General features: G+C 42.5%; 1 protein-coding gene across 2 annotated transcripts in view; it reads right to left on the reverse strand.

Annotated features, from left to right (window-relative positions):
* The window catches only part of FLT3 (fms related receptor tyrosine kinase 3), a 77,337-nt gene that overhangs the window by 39,715 nt on the left and 14,171 nt on the right, over window positions 1–23,451 (reverse strand). The window contains exons 1-5 of one of the 2 annotated variants that reach the window (XM_045465383.1): window positions 16,082–16,124; window positions 14,640–14,761; window positions 7,780–7,982; window positions 4,915–5,030; window positions 1,230–1,359 (exon numbers count right to left, since the gene is read on the reverse strand). In XM_045465383.1, the coding sequence (XP_045321339.1) occupies window positions 1,230–1,359; window positions 4,915–5,030; window positions 7,780–7,982; window positions 14,640–14,761; window positions 16,082–16,109 (599 nt within the window). In that variant the 5' untranslated portion in view covers window positions 16,110–16,124. Of the gene's footprint in view, window positions 1–1,229; window positions 1,360–4,914; window positions 5,031–7,779; window positions 7,983–14,639; window positions 14,762–16,081; window positions 16,125–23,451 lie in introns of those variants that run through there. The other variant, XM_045465452.1, reaches the window with a different exon arrangement.

Below are 23,451 nucleotides of genomic sequence, written 5' to 3' on the forward strand. Positions count from 1 at the left end.
TCTGTTGCTATTCTTTAGAGAGAGAGAGAGAGACAATAGAAAAAGAAGACGAAAGAGGAGGAAAAAAAGAAAGAAAAGCAGGATTAGGTTTTAACACAGCCTAACAAGGTGAGTGGCTTTTCTTTGAAGCCCAAAAGAGGACAACAAGGGAGAGGGAGAGAAGAAGGTTGCAGGTCCCAGAGTCTGCAGAGCTCAAGGAGAAGAGGAGAGGCATCACTCAGGAAGGAAGTCAGCGGGTCTACCTCCTCACCCCCACCCCTCACCCCAGCCCCTCCTCAGCCCCCCTACCCTCACCTCCTCACCCCCACCTCCTCACCCCAGCCCCCCACCCTCACCGCCTCACCCCCACCCCCTCACCCCCATTCCCTTACCCCCACCCCCTCATTCCCACCCAGTCATCCCCCCTCACCACTCCCCATCTCACCCTTCTACACCCTCACCGCCACCTTCACCCCCTCATCCTCACCCTCCTCCCCTCCCCCACCCAGCATAAAATAGACTTGGATTCCTCCCGAGAGTGTCCCCAATTGCTGCCTTGCTGGAAGCAGGGATCACTTGCAGCCTGTGTATGACCACTTTTCTCCTCCTTATCTCTTTAGTCAAGGGCATTCTTTTCTTTGTTGACACACCATTCCTTCAGGGTATTTTTTTCTTATTACAAGACAACAGTAATTGGGTTCATTGTGGAAATCTTGGCAAAGACAGAAAACCCAAAGGAAAGAATTTTAACTGCCGGTATTCCTGCTGCCCTGAGATAACAACCGTTATTATTTGGTGGGTAGGTTTCCCATGTTTTTTTTTTTCCCCCAATGCACCTGTTACATACGTACCCACAGGTGTTCTCTTATTTTCCTCTAGAATTTGGGATCACATCCATATCATTTGGTGACCTAATTTTTTACTTCTTTCTCCTTATACTCAGTCCCATTTTTCAATAGAATTGTTTAATAAGTTTTTGGTAGTTAAAACTGCATGACTTCTCAATTTGCGAGAACTTAGCTACGGCACGTATGAAAAATGGAAGCGAACATTTATATAGTACTATCTGCCAGCCACCAATCTCCATGCTTCATGTATGTCGATCCATTAAATCTCTGTAGCATAAGGTATGTACTTTTCCAGCCCCATTCTCCTGAAGAGCCAATTTGTATGCACAGTATGATGTCAACTCCATTAGAAAAAGACCAAAAGTAAAGTAATAATAGCCATTATCTCCGTGGCCGTCATACCTTTCACTCTGCGAATCGCAGAACACCCACTCCACGGTCGGTTCTGGAATGCTCTCAGATATGCAGACCAGTGCATCCTGGTGTTCCATTTTTCTAAAGTAAGGTCTCCTTAGTGTGTAAAGCAGCGTGTCTAAAGCATCATAAATTATTAACATTTTAATATTAAAAAAAAACTGTCTTAGTAGCCCCTCACGAAAAGAATTCTACATCGTTAAGAAAATATTAAGAAAAAATATTTTATACCATAGCAATGTCTTCTGCCCCCCCTCCAAATATAAACAATAATATATCCCTTCCTCACCAATCTATTAAATTCAACTCTGGCTGAAATGCCAACTTCAGTATTTAGCTAATTTCTTGGGGTATTTCATAAACCTAGAGACAACTAAAGTTAAGTAGAATGAAGCCATGTAATAATACAAATATTAATATGCACAGGAAAAAGACTAGAAATAATGTAGAGTTTGGGGTGCCTGGGTGACTCAGTCAGTTAAGCATCTGACTTGATTTCGGCTCAGGTCATGATCTCACGGTTCGTGAGATCGAGCCCTGCATAGGGTTCAGGGCTGACAGCACAGAGCCTGCTTGGGATTCTCTCTCTCTCTCTCTCTCTCTCTCTCTCTCTCTCTCTGTCACTCCCCTGCTTGTGCTCTCTTTCTCTCTCAGAACAAAGAAATAAACATTAAAAAGAAAAGAAATAACATAAAGCTTAAAACCCATGCTTATATAGTTTAAGACCCAAGTTTCTTCCCATGATTTTATCTAGAACCAGGAAGAAATATACTGATTTAAAAGTGTAGAAATACAGCAGGATAAAGTTAGAATTGAAACAGAATTGAGAGGTTCAGTTTGGTCTCCCATTTGCTTTGGGCTATTATACTTCACCTCCCCGCCCCCCCGCCCCAGCTTCTGCTTCCCATAATGCTTGACATACAAACTTTCTATTCTGTGTGCATCCCTCTAGTGACAGGAATTCACTACCTCCCAAGGAAGATCAGTCCATTGTTCAAGGTTAAAAAGTTTTCCTGTTCTAAATCCCAATCTCTGGTCTTACATTTTGTTTAAAAATATAATTATATATATATATATATAGAGAGAGAGAGAGAGAGAGAGAGAGAGAGACAAAAGAATATATGAAGTATAAATTTCAAAGCAATTAGTCTTTATTATTAAATAAATATAAATGCTCATAGACTGATATCCAACATAATAACTGAAATATTAATAAATATCTACTTTTCTGCTTCTCACCATCTCACCCCTAGGTAACCTTTATCCTGATTTTGTGTTTATCATTCCTGTGCTCTTAAAAATGTTTTCACCACACAGCTATGTGTCCCCAAACAATATGTTGGTTTGTTTTCTGGTTTTCAAAACATGGTATCCCTCAATAGGTCGTCTTCCATAACTTCCTTTTCTTATCCAACCTCATGTTGTTAAGATCCATCCATGGTTTTGCATGTAGCTATACTACATTCATTTTTTTACATAGTATCGCATTGGTGAATATATTACAATCGGTTATTCCATTTTCTTGCAATGGACATTTAGCTCGTGACCAATCTGTTGTGTTTACCAATAATAGTGCTAGGAACATTCTATCCATTTCTACTAAGGCAGGTGTGTAGATTTCTTTACACAGGGGACCTGCTGGCTTATATGATATGAGCACAAGTTCAGCTATACACATAATGATAGTCTGTTTTTCAAAGTGGTGATACTTTACATAATTTACATTTAAATGTAATAACTTACATGTAAATGGGACATGGGATTTCCCATTGTTCTTTTTTTTTTTAATATTTCTAAATGTTTTTATTTATTTTTGAGACAGAGACAGAGCCTGAGGAGGGGAGGGGCAGAGAGAGAGGGAGACACAGAATGTGAAGCAGGCTCCAGGCTCTGAGCTGTCAGCACAGAGCCCGACGTGGGGCTCAAACCCACAGACCGCGAGATCATGACCTGAGCCGAAGTCGGACGCGCAACCGACTGAGCCAGCCAGGCGCCCCTAGAGCAACTGTTTTTAAGTGTAGCTTTACTCACACATGAAAATCTTTCAGAGATTTAAAATCAGAAGCAACCATCAAGGGAGATAATTACCATCCAAAGTATTTTAACTAGTTAAGCCAGGTTCCCTGACTTATATGCCAGGAAAGTTTCCTCTACATTATACTGCAATCAGGCTTTTTTTTTTTTTCCAAAGTATTTCCTTCTGTGTCCTAAACATTCTCAATTCCTTTGGCTGTTCAAACTTCAGAAACTCCAGTTCTTCACTATCGGGTTGTTTTGTTTTGTCAGTACGCAGCTGAAAAAAAAATGTAGAACCGAGAAGAATCATCATCCATTAATTTCCCTACACACTCCATCGGAGGCGGCCGAGGTTCGGCTTTCCTGTTTTGTAGCAACCCAGCCTTACTTGCTGGTTACTGCTAAACCTGTGGTTCGCTAGACCCTTTCCTCTTTTTCATACTGTTGCCAAATCCTCCTCTGCCAGGTTTTTTTTGTTGTTTTTTTGAACCTCACCACCCAACAGGATGCTGAAAGCACATTACAATGAACTTGGGTAGCTGCTGTCCTATTTTTACACTGTAAATAACAGATGAAAAGAAGGTACCCTAGGGCTCCTGGTGGCTAAGCAGGTTGACTCTGGCTCTTGATTTTGGCTCAAGTCACAATCCCAGGGTCATGGGATGGAGCCCAGGGGCTCACTGAGTGTGGAGCCTGCTTGGGATTCTCTCTCTCTCTCTCTCTCTCTCTCTCTCTCTCTCTCGGGGTGCCAGGGTGGCTCAGTCAGTTAAGCATCCGACTTCGGCTCAGGTCATGATCTCACAGCTTGTGAGTTCGAGCCCCACGTTGGGCTCTGTGCAGACGGCTCGGGGCCTGGAGCCTGCTTCACGTGGCCAGTGACTACATTGTTAGAGCAGACACAGACCTTTCCCACATCTCAGGGAGCTCTCTTGGATGCTGCTAAGATCCTACAAACCTGTGAGGTGTGCATTTTCTTTCTTTTTTTTTTTTTTTGAGGTGTGCATTTTTATCTCCGTTTTACAGATAAGAAATTTGAGGTTCAGAGAGATTAAGTGACCCGCCAAAGGTGGCAGTGACAGACCCAGAATAAGAACCCAGGACTTCTGACTCCAAGGTCAAGGTCGAAATGTTTCCCGTTTCTTCCCTGTCAGTCATTGGTCAATGAAAAAAATCGGTGGGGGGGAAAGCCAAATAGAGAGTGTCCCGGGTTTTTTTTTTTTTTTTTTTTAATTTTTATTTATTTTTGAGACAGAGAGAGACAGAGCATGAATGGGGGAGGGGCAGAGAGAGAGGGAGACACAGAATCGGAAACAGGCTTCAGGCTCTGAGCTGTCTGCACAGAGCCCGACACAGGGCTCGAACCCACGGACTGCGAGATCATGACCTGAGCCGAAGTCGGACGCTCAACCGACTGAGCCACGCAGGCGCCCCATAGTGTCCTGGGTTTTGAAGAGTGCTTGCTCATTCTGATAGCACACGGACGGGTCTGTCAGAGGGTCTCAATGGGTTATGTGGATGGTAGGAGTTGAGTGCAGTCATTTCAGCTACACATTGAGGGAAACCTGAATACTGTGTCCCGAGCAGCTGGCAAAAAGCTCGTAGCCTCTACACCATCCCTTCGGAATGTCGTGAGTACCGAGTAGCAACGGGCACTTACTTCTTATACTCACTGTAAACAATATTGTATAATTGGTAGCTTCACTCTGAATGAAAAGTAGGTATTCTCCAGCTTGGGTTTCTGTCATTTTCAAAATGACCATGGAAACAACCCCTCTGAAAAAACACACACACACACACACATACACAAGAAAGAGAACTAGTTATTTTGGAAAACGTGTGAAACTAAAATGTAACATTTCATACTGAGTCAGAAGGCGGCCTGGTGGCTCTCACATTCCATCTCCGATGGTGGCACAGGGGGCAGGCTACTCGGAGAACACAGCTTCTCACGCAGCCTGAGCCTTGTGAGTTTGACTTTGACTTTGGTTCAGTCCCTCCCTTCACAGTGAGTGACCTCCATTCTAGTGCCTTCACTTCAGGCTTCTCCAGCCTCTTGGAGGGAAAACTCCCGTCCCAAAATGCACAGGCTTGGGGGGGGGGACACTCCCATCAGCAATAACGGGCTATTCCCTTCAATGGCAAGCCACCCTCCACAGTTATATTGCCCAGTCACCTGGCTGCCAGTCTCAGTTCCCCATTTGCAGGCCCAGATTACCGTACAGGCAAGACGCACAGAGATAAGAAACAATGTTTTGCATGTGTCTTGCTCTAGATGATCAAGTTCAAGTGAAATCTAAGACAAGGCGTTATCCTATGGGAAGGAGGAAATCACAGATACATAACGATACAGAGGTCTCAGCGTTTGTGCTTTTTAACTTTTTGGATCCTTGGTAAAGATCAGTTTGGCTGGGGAGCCTTCTCTTCAAGGAAACAACTTCCGATGTGTTGTTTGGTAATACCCATTCTCATTAAAGCTTAAAATATCCTCTAGTAGTTTGTTGAGTAATGCTGGGTTTAAATTTGCACTTTCTGACCTTTCGACCCGTACTACTCAACGCTGGTCTCCCTCCAACTGTGTTAGCTGCAGCTGGGAGTTGACAGATATGCGGACTCTCAAGGCCTACTGAATCAGAATCTGCATTTTAACAAGCTCCCCAGGAAATCCAAATGCCCATGATATCAGAGACGCCCTTCCCCAGAGCTCCAAGCCTCACGGCTCAAGAATACGTGTACGTGCGTTCATAAGGACAGTAAATTCCTAGGATTCACGTTTGGTTGGAGTCCGCAGGTATTTTGGCACTGTGTTTTCCTTCTCTGAACCATTCAGTCTCCTGGTGTCATTTGTGAACTCTTGTCCGTAACCCACAAAACTGTAAGAAAGTTATCAAAGCCTAGGTGTTCACGCTTTCTGGCCCTGAGTCCAGAGACACGCTTCTATAATTCTGTACCATGGAAAAGCTGTTAAATAGTTCTGGTACTAAGTTAGTTAAGCCACATCAGACCCATGACCTTGGCTAACAAATGGGACCGTCTGTCCTAAAATCCAAAAAGGCAACCTCTCATGAACTGAAAAAAAAAACACAAAAAAACAAAAAAACAACCCTACATTTTTACTTTGCGTTTTGGTCTCAATCCAGTGAGAACTGTTGTGGCATAACATTTTAAGGTTACCAGAACGTTTCTTGAAGCCAAAATTCTGCCTAAAAGAGGGCTTTGGTTTAACCCCAAGGTACAAGTAACCAAAAAACAGAAGTGAGTAACACGGCCTCAAAAGAGGAAAGGAAAATGAATGTGCTCCAAGACTTAGAACCAAACTTCAGAATTATAGCTACTGTCCTAAAAATTACTTATGAGTTTGTTTGACCTTAAAGGAACAAATGCAAAAAGTTGGTATGAATCAGTCGGTCACAGATACATCCCCCCATACGTCAGGCAGGCAGGTTACCCCCTGGGGACCATGTAGGTATCACTTCCTGCACTGTTGCTGGAAACACAATGCCTCCTCTACACCATGGGACCCCAGAACACGCCCAAGAACTAGAGAGAAAAGCAGCTTTAGAATTATTAAGTGGGCGTTTAAATGGCTTGTGCCACTTTCTTCCTGCCCCTATCTGGGATCATCCACAGGGGCTGGGACAGCAGAGGGCAGCAATCGGCAGAGTTAGATACAAACTTGGCCATTAAATCACAATTCTTGGCTGAGGTGTCTTTTTCTAGATCATGAGACCAATATTCCTCGCACACAGATCCATTTCTTACTAAAACACTTGGTGACTGTCGCCCATCGTTGCAATTCTGCTCATCAGACTATGAAACAAAACAGATTAAAACCCAATGTTCTTTCCCCGAGCATTCCCCAAAAAGCAGCTTCTGACTACTTTAAGGAGAGCGAAAAGTTTCTAACATTTTACCTCTCAGACAAGATCCGATTAAAAAACTAAGGCATCCTAAACATCCCAAATAGTCTTTCCCTATTTGTTGTACATTTTTCCAGCCATTCACTGCCTTCTTAAGCCCTAACTATATCTGTGTATCTATATGTCATTTTTTAAGTTGATCGGCTTTTTTTTTTTTTTTTTTAGAGTAAATCTAGATTTACAGAAAAATTGAGCGGAGAGTAAGAGAGATCCCACTTATGTCCTCCCCACGCAGTTTTCAGTTATTAACATCTTGCATAGGTGTGGTATATTTGTTACAACTGGTGACCCAGCACAGGTACTCACTCAAGGTCATAGTTAACATTAGAACTCACTTTCTGTGTGGTACATCCTATAGGTCTGACAGATATTTAATGCCAGGTATTCATGTCCTAACTGTATTTTAGTTCAGCATTTCTCTGGAGATAAAGAGTTATAATGGATATGGATAGAAATTTGAAAAGAAACACCATATGAACCACATTCTGCGGCCAGGATGTTTTCCTCCAAAAATCCTTGTAGGGGCACATTCCCCAACCTGCCCTCTCTCCGCCCCCCTCCCCCCTCCCCTTTCCCCCCCTCCCCCCCTCCTCCAGCCCAGTTACCTGTTTTGTAAATCAAAGTGTGGCTGGCAATTCAGCGAGCTGTGCTTAAAGACCCAGAGACAGGAAATGTTCCCTGGGGTGTTGACCAGGACTTGCAGTGTGATGGATGCAGATATGTCCACTTCCACAGTGGCCGCTCCATAAACCACCTCTGTGCTCTCGGGTTTCAAGGCACACCCAAGGTCTTCTGCGGGTTCTGATGCCTGAGTGGAAACAACGTGAATTGACTACAAGGGCACGTTTGATGCATCCTCTTCTTGGCTGGAACCTTTCTTTTTTCTTTAATGTTTTTATTTCTTTTTGAGAAAGAGAGAAAGAGCACGAGCGGGGGTGGGGGGGCAGAGTGAGAGAGAGAGAGGGAGACACAGACTCCGAAGCAGGCTCCAGGCTCGGAGCTGTCAGCACGGAGCCCGAGGCGGGGCCTGAACTCACGGACTGCGAGATCAGGACCTGAGCTGAAGTCCGAGGCTTAAGCGACTGAGCCACCCGGGCGCCCCTGACTGGGACCTTTATCAAGGAGGTCGACACCGGAGAACATGTCACTGACCGAAAATCCTATTATTCACAATTCTCTATAGAAAAGATAGATAACTTTAGGCTGCGTTTCTAATATATTTGACACAGTTGGGAGTTGAATTGTGTCCCCCTAAAATTCATATGTTGAATCTTAAGCCCCACTGCTTCAGAATGTGACCTTATCCAAAATAAGGCCTTTCCACAGGTGATCAAGTTAAAACGAGGCCATTTGGATGGGCTCTAATCCAGTGTGCCTGGCGTGCTGACAGGAGGGGCAATTTGAAGGAAACACACACCAGGAAGCGCGCCATGTGAAAGTGACGATAGTGGGGCACGTGGGGGGCTCAGTAGGTAGCGTCCGACTCTTGATTCTGGCTCGGGGCATGATCTCACAGTTCATGAGTTCGAGCCCTGTGTTCGGAGCCTGCTTGGGATTCTCTCTCTCCCTTTCTCTGCCCCTCCCCTGCTTTCTCTCTCTCTCAAAATAAATCAATAAACTTTAAAAAAAAAAAAGAAAAAGAAAAGAAAATGAAGATAGAGCTCTACGGGCCAAGGAGAAAGGCCTGGAACAGAGCCTTCAGAAGGGACCAACCCTGAGGACGTCTCGATTTCACACTTCTAGGCCGCTCTAGCAAACTAATATACAAACAATAGTCACAAAATTCGTAATAGGCGGGTAACTGTGTTTGTGATTATTGGTATGTTGATAAGAATCTACATGGCAATGGCAAATTGGTACCTGTGCTAGAAGGAACTTAAAAACCAAAATATTTTCTGGGCCAATTCCCACCCCTCCACCCCCCACCTTGGCTCACTGCCACCACCATACTTCTTGGTGGCTTTAAGTAACTGAGGTTATGTTGAGAGGAAGGTGTGATAGCAACTTCTGTCTCGGGACCCTTTACCTGTCACTCTCCTAACACCCAGCACAGCACGCCCACGCACACATGTGCATGCAGACACACACACACACACACACACACACACAAGCTTCTTCAGGTGAAGAGCAGGGTAGGTAGGTCTTCTGCTACTGATCACAAGCCATACTTCTGGCTTCCTGTATTCATTTATTCAGCAAGTAACGGGTAAGTCCATGTACTCAATATCTGATAAGTGCTAGACCATCTACTGGGCACTATGGGACTAGGAAGAAAAGACATTGATTTTGCCCTTAAAGGGTTTCAAGTCTAGTAGGAAGGAATAACTAAAACACCAGGTGAAATATAATGTGCCCCATGAAAAGACACCAACTACTTTGATGGGGGCACCTGGGTGGCTCAGTCGGATAAGCATCTGACTTCAGCTCAGGTCATGATCTCGCGGTTCGTGGGTTCGAGCCCCGCGTCGGGCTCTGTGCTGACAGCTCACAGTCTGGAGCCTGCTTGGGATTCTATGCCTCCCTCTCTCCCGGTCCCTCCCCCCACTTGTACTCCATCTCTCTCTGCCTCTCAAAAAGAAATAAACATAAAAAAAAAGGATACCTACTACTTTGAAAGGGAAATTTGAGGGGCACTTGGGTGGCTCAGTCAGTTGGGCATCCGACTTTGGCTCAGGTCATGATCTCCAGGTTCGTGGGTTCGAGCCCCGTGTCAGGCTCTGTGCTGACAGTTCAGAGCCTGGAGCCTGCTTCAGATTCTGGGTCTCCCTCTCTCTCTGCCCCTCCCCTGCTCGCACTCTGTTCTCTCTCTCTCTCTCTCAAAAATAAATAAACATTAACAAAAAATCTTAAAAAAAAAAAAAAAAGAAAGAAAGAAAGGTAAATTTGAGTGCTCTGGAACTTTGGAGAAGAGACAGGTAACTTCCAAGCTGGGATGGGGGTGGTGGGGATGCTTCACTGAAATCCAGAAATTGAGCTGGGTCTTTTTTTTTTTTTTTTTAATATTTTTTTTATTTTCTGAGAGAGAGAGAGAGAGAGAGAGAGTGCATGCAGGGGAGGGGCAGGGAGAGAGAGGGAGACACAGAATCCAAAGCAGGCTCCACGGCCCGGAGCTTGACGTGGGGCTCAAACTCACAAACAATGAGATCATGGCCTGAGCGGTAGTCAGACATTTAACTGACTAAGCCACCCAGGCCCCCCTTAAAAAATTTTTTTTAATGTTTTATTTTTTTTCGAGCTGGGTCTTAAAAGACAGGCACAGAATAAAGTAAAAACAAAACAAAACAAAATTAAAAAACCTGACGTGCTGGAAGAAAATATTGCAACACAGACTACAAATAAATCCCCCTAATTTATAAAGAATTTTTGTGACAATGAGGGATGCAGGACCAAAACACAAAAGAAAAATGGGAGAACGAACTGAATAGACAGTTCACCAAAGACAGATATAAAGACTTGCCCTTGAACATATGAAAAAAATGTTCAAACTCAATTATAATTAGAAAATATAAATTAAAACAACACTGAGGGGCGCCTGGGTGGTTCAATTGGTTAAGCGTCCGACTCTTGGTTTCAGCTCGGCTCATGATCTCACGGTTCTTAAGTTCGAGCCCCATGTCAGGCTCCGTGCTGCCAGTACAGAGTCTGCTTGGGATTCTTTCTCTCTCGCTCTCTCTCTGCCCCTCCCCTGCTCACATTCTCTCTCTGAAAATGAATAAATAAACTTAAAAACAACAACAACAACAACAACACTGAGATACTACTTATCTGTCAATCTGCCAAAAATTTTGAAGTATGACCACACGTTTTGTTGGTGAGGTTGGGAGGAAAGCAGCTATTCTATACATTTCTGGAGGAATGAACGCTGGTACAACCCTTCTGGGGAGCATCTGGCAATAGCTAATAGAACTATGTGTGCTTGGGGCACCTTGGTGGCTCAGTCGGTAAAGTGTCCTACTCTTGATTTCAGCTCAGGTCATGATCTCGTGGTTCATGAGTTCAAGTCCCATATCAGGCTCTGCACTGACAGTGTGGAGCCTGCTTGGGATCCTCTGTCTCTTACTCTCTGTGCCCTTCACTCACTCGTGCCCTCTCTCTCTCTCTTCCTCTCTCTCAAAGATAAATAAATAAACTTAAAGAAAAGAAAAATATTATGTTGGATACTATAAAGTTAAAGACAAAAAGAATTGTACACAAAGGCTGTATTCGAGTTAGTAATTCTGTGTCTCACTGGGGTGTGGGTTAGCAGTTCTGAAATCAGGTTACGTATATACTAGGTTTACATAAGTCATTTATTATAGATAATTAGAACCAGGTTTCTTACTATCGAAGAACGAAGTACAAAATTGGAAAGAAGAAAAGGTTGAATAAACCCTTTGCTGAATTAAAAGCTGAATTGAAAGCAAAGTTATCAGCACGATTTCTGGTGGTATATACATAGATAGGTAAATAGATAGATGTAGAGATGATAGAGAGATAAATAGAGTGTGTGTGTGTGTGTGGGGGGGGAGAGTAATGTAAGAACATACATTGCCTAGAGGCAATGACGTCCCAATAGCAATGGGCACACCCAACTCTCAGACCTTGGCTTCTAAACACCATCCTCCAGTGTTTTGGAGAGCTTTTTAGAGAAATGGCTAATTCCAGGGCTGAACTGTCCTGCAGCCCTGGAAAGTAAGGAAGTGCTTGAGAAAACAAGGGAATGTGTTGAAATGACACAGAAGTCAATATGAAGTGGCTCCCAATGGCCTAAAGTTGGACAAATCTGAATACCATGATAAAAATGACAGTCTCAGGTCATAACTCATAGAATCAAATAAATATCTGAGTCCATATTGATATGAATAAATTGAATAGAAAGAAGAGATAGCTCTTCCTCACAGAATTCCACTTTGTAAATGTAGAGGGAATGGGGGGAAAAGAAAATCAGCCTTAGGCAAACATCACAGTAAAACTGTTGTGGCAAGATCCCCAATGGGTGCTAAAATCAGTAGGTGAAAATTGGAGGAGAAACCGGATATTTGCATCTTCCCCCAGATACTTGTTAATTACAAAGAAAACAAACAGTAACTCTGCAGTGGACAAACCCAGCACCCACACCACATTCATCTTCAAACAGAAATGATAAATGATGACTTTAAACAATTAAGTGGGTTGTGGGAACAGTAAAATCATCTCACTTTGGTTCTAGGATATATTGGTAACACAGCTAAGGACGTAGCTGCCTATTTATTCGAGTTACATTGGCACGTTTTGTCTACTAGAGTGCTTGGTTATTCAGAACGCGCCCGAACTAGAAGATTCCCAGAAAGATGTCTCATCTGGGGCACCTGGGTGGCACGGTCGGTTAAGCCCCTGACTTCGGCTCAGGTCATGATCTCACGGCTTGTGAGTTCGAGCCCCGCATCGGGCTCTGTGCTGACAGCTCGGAGCCTGGAGCCTGCTGCGGATTCTGCGTCTCCCTCTCTCTCTACCCCTCCCCTGCTCACACTCTGTCACTCTCTCTCTCTCAAAAATAAATAAACTTTAAAAAGAAAGAAAGAAAGAAAGAAAGAAAGAAAAGAAAGAAAGAAAGAAAGAAAGATGTCTCATCTGAGCAGTGTGAACTGTGGATGAAATCTAAACCATTATTTTCAAGAATGCTGCTACCCTAATAATCCACTTCACGTTAAAGTAGGAAAATACCCAAAAAGAGCAGCTTCAACTTCAAGGAGGTAAAAGCTGTGCAGACATCTTTCCAGCATCTAGGATTTGCAGGACTGTCTGTTAAATGCTGTTTGAGAGCTATGAGGTCTTAATCCAATCCTGAATATTGCATAAGCATACAATTTATACTGCATGAAAAAAATAATGCAGGACTTAATACTAGGAACCAAGACCAATTATTAGCTTTTTTTGAAGACTGTATTTTATAAGAAAACACTGAAACGTAAGCAGCTATTTTCTTAAGTTGAAAAGACAATAAAAGTTTAAAACATCATGGCAAATAATATTAACATTTTTTTGTCCACACGGAAATCCTGTGTATGCAAAATGTCATTATTAATAAGCAATATGTTATGATGCCAATTTCTGTTAAAAATCTGACATAAAAAATCATGTTTTAAATCAGAAGTTTTATTTATTTATTTATTTATTTATTTATTTATTTATTTATTTATTTTTTAATGTTTGTTTATTTTTGAGACAGAGAGAGACAGAGCATGAACGGGGGAGGGTCAGAGAGAGAGGGAGACACAGAATCTGAAGCAGGCTCCAGGCTCTGAGCTGTCAGCCCAGAGCCTGACGCCGGGCTCGAACTCACAAGCCATGAGATCGGGACCTGAGCTGAAGTCGGACGCTTAACCGACTGAGCCACCCAGGCACCCCCAGAAGTTTTATATTCTTATAAAATTCACACTATTTTTAAAATTTGAGAATATTTTTGCTATCTCTGATTTTAGGGGGGTGGGGAGTGAAGTTCAGGGCATCATGTTATGTGTTTAGGTATTACACCCATGTAAAAGAAAGCAGTGACTACCCATTGGCATGAATCCTTCACTGAAAATGTTCACGGAATCAGCTAAGGTATGCTCCCTTTTTGCCGTATGTTTCTAATATTTTGAAATATTTTCGGTCCTCTGTTATTTAAGCTTCCTTCCTCTGAGTAAATATCTAAGCTGTTATACGAACTGCTTGGAGGAGAAGGGTGATGAAGAACAAAGGTGGAACCCGACGGAGCCAGAGTCGGATAATAGAGCAATCTCATGTCAGCTTAACGGGAAGTCACTGAAGGGCCCAAGCCAGGCAGTGAAGGATGTAGCTGTGCCTCAGAAAGAACAGTCTGGCAGCCCTGTCTGAGATGAACTCTAGAAGGAAGACGTCCCTTGCGATATCATTGGGATTATGGGGGAGATACTGAGGGCTTGAATTCTGGAAGTGGCTGTGGGACCAGAGAATAGGAGGAGATTAAGTGAGAACTAGCAAAGCAAGGAAATTGACAAGACTTGGTAACTGACCGAATGTGAAGGTAAGGGAGAGGAAGCAGCCCAAAACGATGCTGACCTTTCAAGCCTGGGAACTAGACAGGGCCAGAAACAGAAATCAGTTAATACAAGCATATGAGCAGGTTTGGGGAAGTAGAGATGAAATAAAATAGATAGGTAGATTTTAATGAGCAAACGGAAAACCCATTTTAACCATAACCAGGAGGCAGTTGGAAATTAGGGGCTCAGGTTTGAGGGAGAAGCTTGGGTTCTCTTCAAGGAGAAAGGGTAATTTCTGTTACTTATTCATGCTCAGCATTGGTGTCCTTCCTGAATTCAAACCCGAGAGAACGTGATCTGGATGGAATGGAGTGCATATGAGTACATAATATACTTACAAACACAGAAAGAAAAAATCCATATGGCCATGGTAGGCCTCAACAGCTTACAAAGTATGGTCTCTAGAGAAAATAGCTAAAGTTAGAATTTTAACATTACTTTACCATGGGATACGATGATGATATCCCCAGTGATGAATCATTGTTCTTATGATTGATTAAAACACACTTGATCACAGGCAGATCTTGATTTGTAATAGTCTCAAATATCATTGCTGAAAAAACAACTGTAAAACAAAATAAAGACAAGGATGTTGATAACACGCACACCTTGAAAAGAAAGTATGTATTCATTGTACAACAAAACAACAAAACAAAATTAATCTGGCAAAGGTGGCCAACAGGAAAGTACATATGAAATACAACTTCATCGAAATCAAGTCTCACTAGGAATCAGGGGCAGGGGTACTTGGAGCAGTGCTGTCTTCTAGAAGGTTCTGCAATGATAGAAATAGTCTTTGTGCGTCCAATGTGATATTGACCATGTGAAATAAGCATAGTGGCTGCTAAGAATTTGAAGTAAGGGTAGTGCCACTGAGGAACTGATTATTTGCATGCAAGCAATTGCTTCTTCTTCACCGATGCTTGTGAAAGGTTTCCTTTGTGCCCTAAAAGTTTTAGAATTCTACGCCTTACGGACAGTCTGTTTTCATCCGTCGTGCAAGATGCTCAGGGGGCCTTTTCAATCCAGAAACTCCTATTCTTCTCTTAGGAAAAGTTTTTTGAATTATTTCTTTGATTCTTTCTCTCTCCTTCACTTTCTGTTCTCCTATCATTTGGATGTTTTCCCCCAAATGATTGACGGTCCTGGACAGTGTGCTCATATATAAGAATGAAGTCTGACTTGCTGTCCCATCGTCTCTGTATGGTTATTTTTAGGTTTTCTCCTGGGCTAATCAGATTCCCCAGGGGAGACTCCTCTCTCGTGTCGGCAGCCCAAGTTCTGGGAGCCTGCTGTTGGCAATTTATACTCGTGTGGGGGTCCTGCAGTGGAAATCGGGTTGCTTTTCAGCTTTCTCATCCTCTATCTTATGATTCAGCTTTCTTCATGCGTTCGAAAGCTTTCTAAATTTTATTTTCTGCCTCTCCAGAAAATAAGTTTATGTCTTTAAAAAAAAACAAAACCGTTGGGGAAAGTGGGTGATGGGCATGGAGGAGAGGGCACCTGTTGGGATGAGCACTGGGTGTTGCCTGGAAACCAATGTGACAATAAATATCGTATTAAAAAAAAACCAAAACCGTCATTTGGGAGGCCTGGGTGGTTCAGTCGGTTAAACATCCGACTCTTGATTTCGGCTCAGGTCACGATCACACAGTTCATGGGATCGAGCGGTGTGCTGGCCTCGGTAATGACAGTGCAGGTCCTGCCTGGGATCCTCGGTCTCCCTCTCTCTCCGCCCCTCCCCTGCTCACGAGTGCGCACACTCTCTCTCTGTCTCGCTCTCTCTCTCAAAATAAATAAACTTAAGATAAGATAAAATAAAACGGTATTTCTTTAGTATCAATTTCTGGAAGTGGAATTAGTGGATTAAAGGATATAAACATACTTAAATGGTTCTTGGAATGCATCGCCATTTGGTTTTCCAAAGGTGCCATACCAATTTACATAGCTACATGTAAGGTGTGAATTTAATACTTTTACTGCAATCACATTAGCATTTAGTCATTATGTACTTTTTAATTCCCTTAATATAGCTCCTAGTCTTTTTTCCTCCCTTTTTCTTTCTTTTTTTTTTTTTTTTTTAATTTTTTTTTTTAACATTTATTTATTTTTGGGACAGAGAGAGACAAAGCATGAACGGGGGAGGGGCAGAGAGAGAGGGAGACACAGAATCAGAAACAGGCTCCAGGCTCCGAGCCATCAGCCCAGAGCCCGACGCGGGGCTCGAACTCACGGACCGCGAGATCGTGACCTGGCTGAAGTCGGACGCTTAACCGACTGCGCCACCCAGGCGCCCCCCCTTTTTCTTTTAAAAAAAAAAAAATCTCTAGACCCAACATGGGGCTCGAACTCGGGACCCCGAGATCAAGCGTTGCATGTTCTTCCATCTAAGCCAGTCAGGTGCCCCAACCCTAGTCTTTTAAAGGAAATCAAATGAGCACAGCTGCAAGGGATAGGGGAAAACAAAACAAAATTAGAGAATTCAAGAACTTTCCCTGCTCTATGCTATTCCCTAGTGGTTTTTGCCCCCCCCCCCACTCTTTTTTCAAATAGTTTTATTCAGTATAATTAATATACAATAAGTTGAACATATTTAGAATGCATAATTTGGTTAAGTTTTGACATAAATACATATGTATCTGTAAAACCATCGCCACAGTCAAGTTTCTGTGCCCCCAAAAGTTGCCACGTGCCTCTCTGTAATCCCTTCCTCCTACTCACCCCACAGCCACATACCAAGCAACCTCTGATCTCCTTTCTGTCACTATAGACTAGCTTGAATTTTCCAGGATTTCATATAAATGGAATCACATAGTACGAAATTTCTGGTTTTGTCTGGCTTCTATCAGTACGCATTATTTTTAGATTCATCCCTATTGTAGCAGTATATCGGTTGCTCATGCCTTTTAACTGATGGGTAGTAGTCTATTATATAGATATAACACAATATTTGAATTCATTTACCTGTTGACAGAATTTAAATTGTTTCCACTTTTAGCCTCTTACAAACAAAGCTGCTATGAATATTTGTATGAAAGTCTTGGCATGGACATATACTTTTATTTTTCTTGACTAAATACCAAGGATTGGAGTACCCAAGTCATATGGGAGGGAGGTGTCTATGTAACTCTCTCGTGCCAAACTGCTCTCCAAAGAGGTTGTATCATTTTATATCCCTATTGTCATTGTATGGGGATTCCAGCTGTGGAATTCACATCCTCACCAACACTTGGTATGATGGGAATTTTTAATTTTAGCCATTGTACTAGGTATATGATATCTCATTGTGGCTTTAACATCTATTTTCCTACTAATGATGTTCAGTATCCTTTCAGATGCTTATATGACATACTTTACGTTCTTTGGCAGTGTTTCTGTCCACATATTTTGTCCAATTCAAGCCTTTTAAAACTGGGTTGCTTATTTTCTTATTATTGTTTTGATAGTTTTTTCCTCCTAGTTTTATTATGTTACTGTCAACATGTAACATTGTATAAGGTTAAGGTATACAATTACATCCCCAGAATTTATTTTATAACTGGAGGTTTGTACCTTCTGACCACCTTCACCCATTTCTTCCACCCCCAACCCATGCCTCTGACAACCACCAATCTGATCTGTTTCTGTGAGTTTGATTTTTCTAGATTCTATAGATTAGTGAGATCATGCAGTATTTATCTTACTCTCTCTGACTCATTTCACTTAGCATAATGCCCCCAAGGTCCATTCATGTTGTCAAAATGTTCTTTCTTTTTTTTACAGTGGAATAATATTCATAAATAGATACCTATCTCAATAGCAACAACAAAAGAGAGAGAAAGAGAGAGAGAGAGAGAGAGAGAGAGAGAGAGAGAGAGAGAGGAAAAAGAAATCTGGTTGGAAACTGTGCCTCCTTTTTCCAAGGAGGGCAACATCACTAATCATTAGGGAAATACAAACCAAAACCACAATGATGGGGCACCTGGGTGGCTCAGTTGGTTAAGCATCTGACTCTTGGATTCAGCTCTGGTCATTTTCTCACAGTTTCCTGAGTTAGAGCCCCACATCTGGTTTTGAGCTGGCAGTGAGGAGCCTGCTTGGGATTCTGTCTCTTTCTCCCTCTCTCTGTCCCTTCCCTGCTTGCCCTCTTTCTCTCACAAAATAAATAAACTTAAAAAATTAAAAAAAAAAAACAACCCACAATGAAATGTTAGCTAACACCTGTTAGAATAAACATCATTTAAAAGACAAGAGATGACAAGTGTTGGCGAGGATATGGACAAAAAAAGAACCCTTGTGGGGCACGTGGGTGGCTCAGTCAGTTAAGCATTCATCTTCGGCTCAGGTCATGATCTCGTGGTCCGTGGGTTTGAGCCCCACGTCGGGCTCTGTGCTGACAGCTCAGAGCCTGGAGCCTGCTTCAGATTCTGTGTGTGTGTCTCTCTCTCTGTCCCTCTCCCACTCATGCTCTCTCTCTCTCTCTCAGAAATAAGTAAACATTAGAAAAGAGAGAGAGAGAACCCTTGTACACTATTGGAGGGGATGTAAAGGGGCACAGCTACTATGGAAAACAGTATACATATAGATGTATATCCACCTACCTGCCTACCTACCTATCTATCTCACATTTTCTTTAACCACTCATCCATCAGTGGATACTGAAGTTGTTTCCAAGTCTTGGCTACTGTAAAAAGTGCTGTTGGCGGGGGGGGGGGGGGGGGGGGGGGGGGGGGGGGAGGGTTGCAGATACCTATCTGAGATAGCGATTATCCTTCAGATACACACCCTGAAGTAGAACTGGTGTGGATCAAGGGCTCTATTTTTAATTTTTTTGGTAACTTATATACTCTTCCAAAGTGGCTGTACACATTCCCTCTAATAGCGCACAAGGGTTCTCTTTTGTTCATATCCTTGCCAACACTTGTCATCTTTTGTCTCTTTAATGACGGCAATTCTAACAGGTGGTTAGAATTCTAACATTGTGGTTTTGATCTGCATTTCCCTAATGATTAGTGATGCTGTCCTCTTTGGGAAAAGGGTCTACTCATTTCTTCTGTGCATTTTCCAACCAGATTTCTTTTTCTCCTTTTTTCTTTCTTTCTTTCTTCCTTCCTTCCTTCCTTCCTTCCTTCCTTCCTTCCTTCCTTCCTTCCTTTCTTTCTTTTTTGTTGCTACTGAGTTGTAGGAGTTATTTTTATATTTTAGATATTAATCCTTTATCAGATATATAATTTGCAAATGTTTTCTTCCATTCCATAGGTTACCTTTTCATATTTTTGATGGTTTCTGATGCTGTGCCAAAGCTTTTTAGTTTTGTGTAGTCCCATTCATTTATTCTTTCTCTTGTTACTTTTGCCTTTGGTGTCAAATCCAAAAAAAATCTAATCTTGTTAAGACAGATGTCAAGGAGATTACCCGCTGTGTTTTCTTCTATGAGATTTATGGCTTTAGGTCTTACATTCAAGTCTTTAACCTATTTCGAGATTTTTGTGTATGGCGTAAGATAGTGGTAGAGTTTCATTATTTTGCATGTGGCTGTCCAGTTTTCCCAACTGTATATGTCATCTTTCCCCGACTGTATACACTTGGCCCCTTTGTTACAAATTAATTAACCACATGTGCATGAGTTTATTTCTGGGCTCTCTATTCTGTTTCATTCATCTGCGTGTCTGTTTTTGTGCCAATACTGTACTGTTTTAAATACTATAGCACTCAGTAACAGTGTTTGGAATCAGAAAGTGTGATGCTTTTCACTTTGTTCTTTCTCCATATTGCTTTGGTTATTTAGGGTCTTTTGTGGTTCATTACAAATTTTAGGATTGTTTTTCTATTTCGGTGAAAAATGCCATGGAATTTTGATAGAGATTGCATTGGCTCTGTAGGTGGCTTTAAATAGTATGGACATTTGGACAATGTTAATTCTTCTAATCCATGACCATGGAAATTCTTTCCATGTATTTGTCTTAATGTGTTTGATCAATGTCTTATACTTTTCAGTGTACAGAGTTATTAATTCCTCAGTTATATTTATTCGTAGGTGTTTTATTCTTTATGATGCAGCTGTAAATGGAATTACTTTTTTTTTTTTTTTTTTTTAATTTTTTTTTTCAACGTTTATTTATTTTTGGGACAGTGAGAGACAGAGCATGAACAGGGGAGGGGCAGAGAGAGGGAGACACAGAATCGGAAACAGGCTCCAGGCTCTGAGCCATCCGCCCAGAGCCCGACGTGGGGCTCGAACTCCCGGACCGCGAGATCGTGACCTGGCTGAAGTCGGACGCCTAACCGACTGCGCCACCCAGGCGCCCCACTTTTTCTTTTTTTTTAATGTTTATTTATTTTGAGAGAGAAAGAGTGCAAGCAGGGAAGGGGCAGAGAGAGAGAATCCCAAACGGGCTTCAAGCTGTCAGCACAGAACCTGTCACTGGGCTTGATCTCACAAACTGTGAGGTCACGACCTGAGTTAAAACTCCAGGGATGCTTAACCGTCTAAGCCCCCGATGAATAGATGTGGAATTTTTTAAAAAGCTTCTTCTGCATCTATTGAGATGATCCTAGGGTTTTTGTTCTCTATTTTGTTAATGTGGCGTATCACATCGATAGATTTTCAGACGTTGACACACCCTGGCATCCCTGGGACAAATCCCTCTAGATATCGTGTATGGCCTTTTTGAGGTATTGTTGAACTTGGATTGCAAATATTTTGTTGAGAATTTTTGCATCTATTTTCATCAGGGATATTGACCCGTAGTTTTCATTTCCTGTAATGTCTTTGCCTGGTTTTGGTTTCAGGGTTATGCTGCCTCATAACATGACTTTGTAAGTGTTTCCCTCTCTTTTTTTTTTCTGGAAGAATTTTCTGGAAAGATTGGCATTCATGCTTCCTTGAATGTTTGGTAGAATTCACAAATGAGGGGTGCCTGGGTGGCGCAGTCGGTTAAGCGTCCGATTTCAGCCAGGTCACGATCTCGCGGTCCGGGAGTTCGAGCCCCGCGTCGGGCTCTGGGCTGATGGCTCAGAGCCTGGAGCCTGTTTCCGATTCTGTGTCTCCCTCTCTCTCTGCCCTCCCCCGTTCATGCTCTGTCTCTCTCTGTCCCAAAAATAAATAAACGTTGAAAAAAAAAAATTAAAAAAAAAAAAAAGAATTCACAAATGAAGCCAACTGGTCCTGGATTTTCTTTGTTGGTAGATTTTTCATTACTGATTCAATCTCCTTATTAGCGATTCTGTTCAAATTTTCTGTTGATCTTCTCGGTTCAGTCTTCGGGAGGTTGTATGTTTTTAGAAGTTTATCCATTTCTTCTAGATTGTCCGATTTGTTTGCATATAAGTGTCCATAATAGTCTCGTGATCTTTTGTATTTCCGTGGAGTTTTTATGACCGCTAACTTGAACTCTTTATGGGTGAACCATTTATCTTTGTTTCACTAAGGTTTGTTTCTGGAGTTTTCACTTCTTCTTTTGTTTGGAACACACTCCTTTCCATTTTCCTTGACTCTGTGTTGGTGTCCGTGCATTGGATAAAACAGCCACCTCTCCCAACCTTCACAGGATGGTCTCATGCAGGAGAGGAACCTTCTCAGAAAGTCCAGGCTTAGGTCTTTGTTGGCCCTCAAACCCTTGTGATTGTCCAAGTCACTGGTTCCTAATAGTGAGGGTGGGCCAAGACCTTGTCAGTGTCGCAAAGGGGAGGGCCTAAGTAAGATGAACAGTGACTGGAAGGGTGACTCAAAGGTAGTAGCATTTAAAGTCAGGGCTCCAGGGGCGCCTGGGTGGCGCAGTCGGTTAAGCGTCTGACTTCAGCTCAGGTCACGATCTCGTGGTCCGTGAGTTCGAGCCCCGCGTCGGGCTCTGGGCTGATGGCTCAGAGCCTGGAGCCTGCTTCCGATTCTGTGTCTCTCTCTCTCTCTCTGCCCCTCCCCGTTCATGCTCTGTCTCTCTCTGTCCCAAAAATAAATAAACGTTGAAAAAAAAAAAATTTTTTTTTAAGTCAGGGCTCCAAACCAGTGCACATGCTCCTTTCAGGGAGATACTAACAGAAGGAAAATGTAGAGACATGCTTGCTAGCCTCCCCAGTCTTGGGCAGGATCACAGTCAGTTCCTAGATAGATGTTAAATTAGGAGCCTAACCCTCAGGCTGCAAACAGGTCCCTTTAAGGGAAAGACTGGGAGACATTTCTATCTGTGGCTTCTGCACCGCACCCTAGGGGGATAACCACAGGGAGTCCTCCCAGGCCCAAAGAACTGCTTCTTTGTTTGCTACAATCTGTTTCTTTGTTTGGTATAGTCTCAAGGATGCAAGCCCCATTGTTTTTCAGAGCCACTGTTTTTCAGAGCCAGGAGTTCTGGGGGCCAGTCCCAAGGTGGAAGTCTTAAAAAATAGGAATGCTAGATGTTGGGTCAAACAAACCCTTTCATTACTCAGGGAGAAGCTGAGGGTGGTGAGTTCCCTCTCGTTTGTATATTGATTGCTATGTCAGGGATTGGGTTCTGGTGAGATTGACATATGTCTCTGCCTTTTCCACCCATTTCAATGTGGGTTGTTTTCCTCATTTCCTCATTGCGTTGGAGCCACTTAGCTAGTTTCTGGATTTCTTTCAGAGAAAATGTTCCATGTGCAGCTGTCGATGTTGTGTGTCCGTGGGAGAAAGTGAGTTCAGGAGCCTCCTACATGGCCGACTTCAGGTTTTGAGAGTTCTTTTTATTTTATTTATTTATTTATTTATTTATTTAAAAACTTTTTTAACGTTTATTTTTGGGACAGAGAGAGACAGAGCATGAACGGGGGAGGGGCAGAGAGAGAGGGAGACACAGAATCCGAAACAGGCTCCAGGCTCTGAGCCATCAGCCCAGAGCCCGACGCGGGGCTCGAACTCACGGACCGCGAGATTGTAACCTGGCTGAAGTCGGACGCTTAACCGACTGTGCCACCCAGGCGCCCCTTGAGAGTTCTTTTTAAAAATATATTCTGGATACAAGTCCTTTATCAAATATATAATTGACAATTATTTTCTGCCAGTCTGTGGCTTGTCTTTTGAAGACGAAAATTCTTAATCTTGAAGATGTCCAATTTATCAATCTTCCTTTTATGGATCATGCTTTTGGTTTTGTATCTAAAAATTCTTTGTTCCATCTAAGGTTATAAAGGTTTTCTCCTAGTGTTAGAGTTTCAGGTTTTAAATGTACATTTTAATTTTACATTTAGGTCTATGATCCATTTTGAGTACTTTAAAAAACATTTTTTTTTGTTTATTTATTTATTGAGAGAGGGTGCATG

The sequence above is a fragment of the Leopardus geoffroyi genome, chromosome A1 (genome assembly GCF_018350155.1).
Source record: "Leopardus geoffroyi isolate Oge1 chromosome A1, O.geoffroyi_Oge1_pat1.0, whole genome shotgun sequence".
NCBI lineage: Eukaryota > Metazoa > Chordata > Mammalia > Carnivora > Felidae > Leopardus > Leopardus geoffroyi.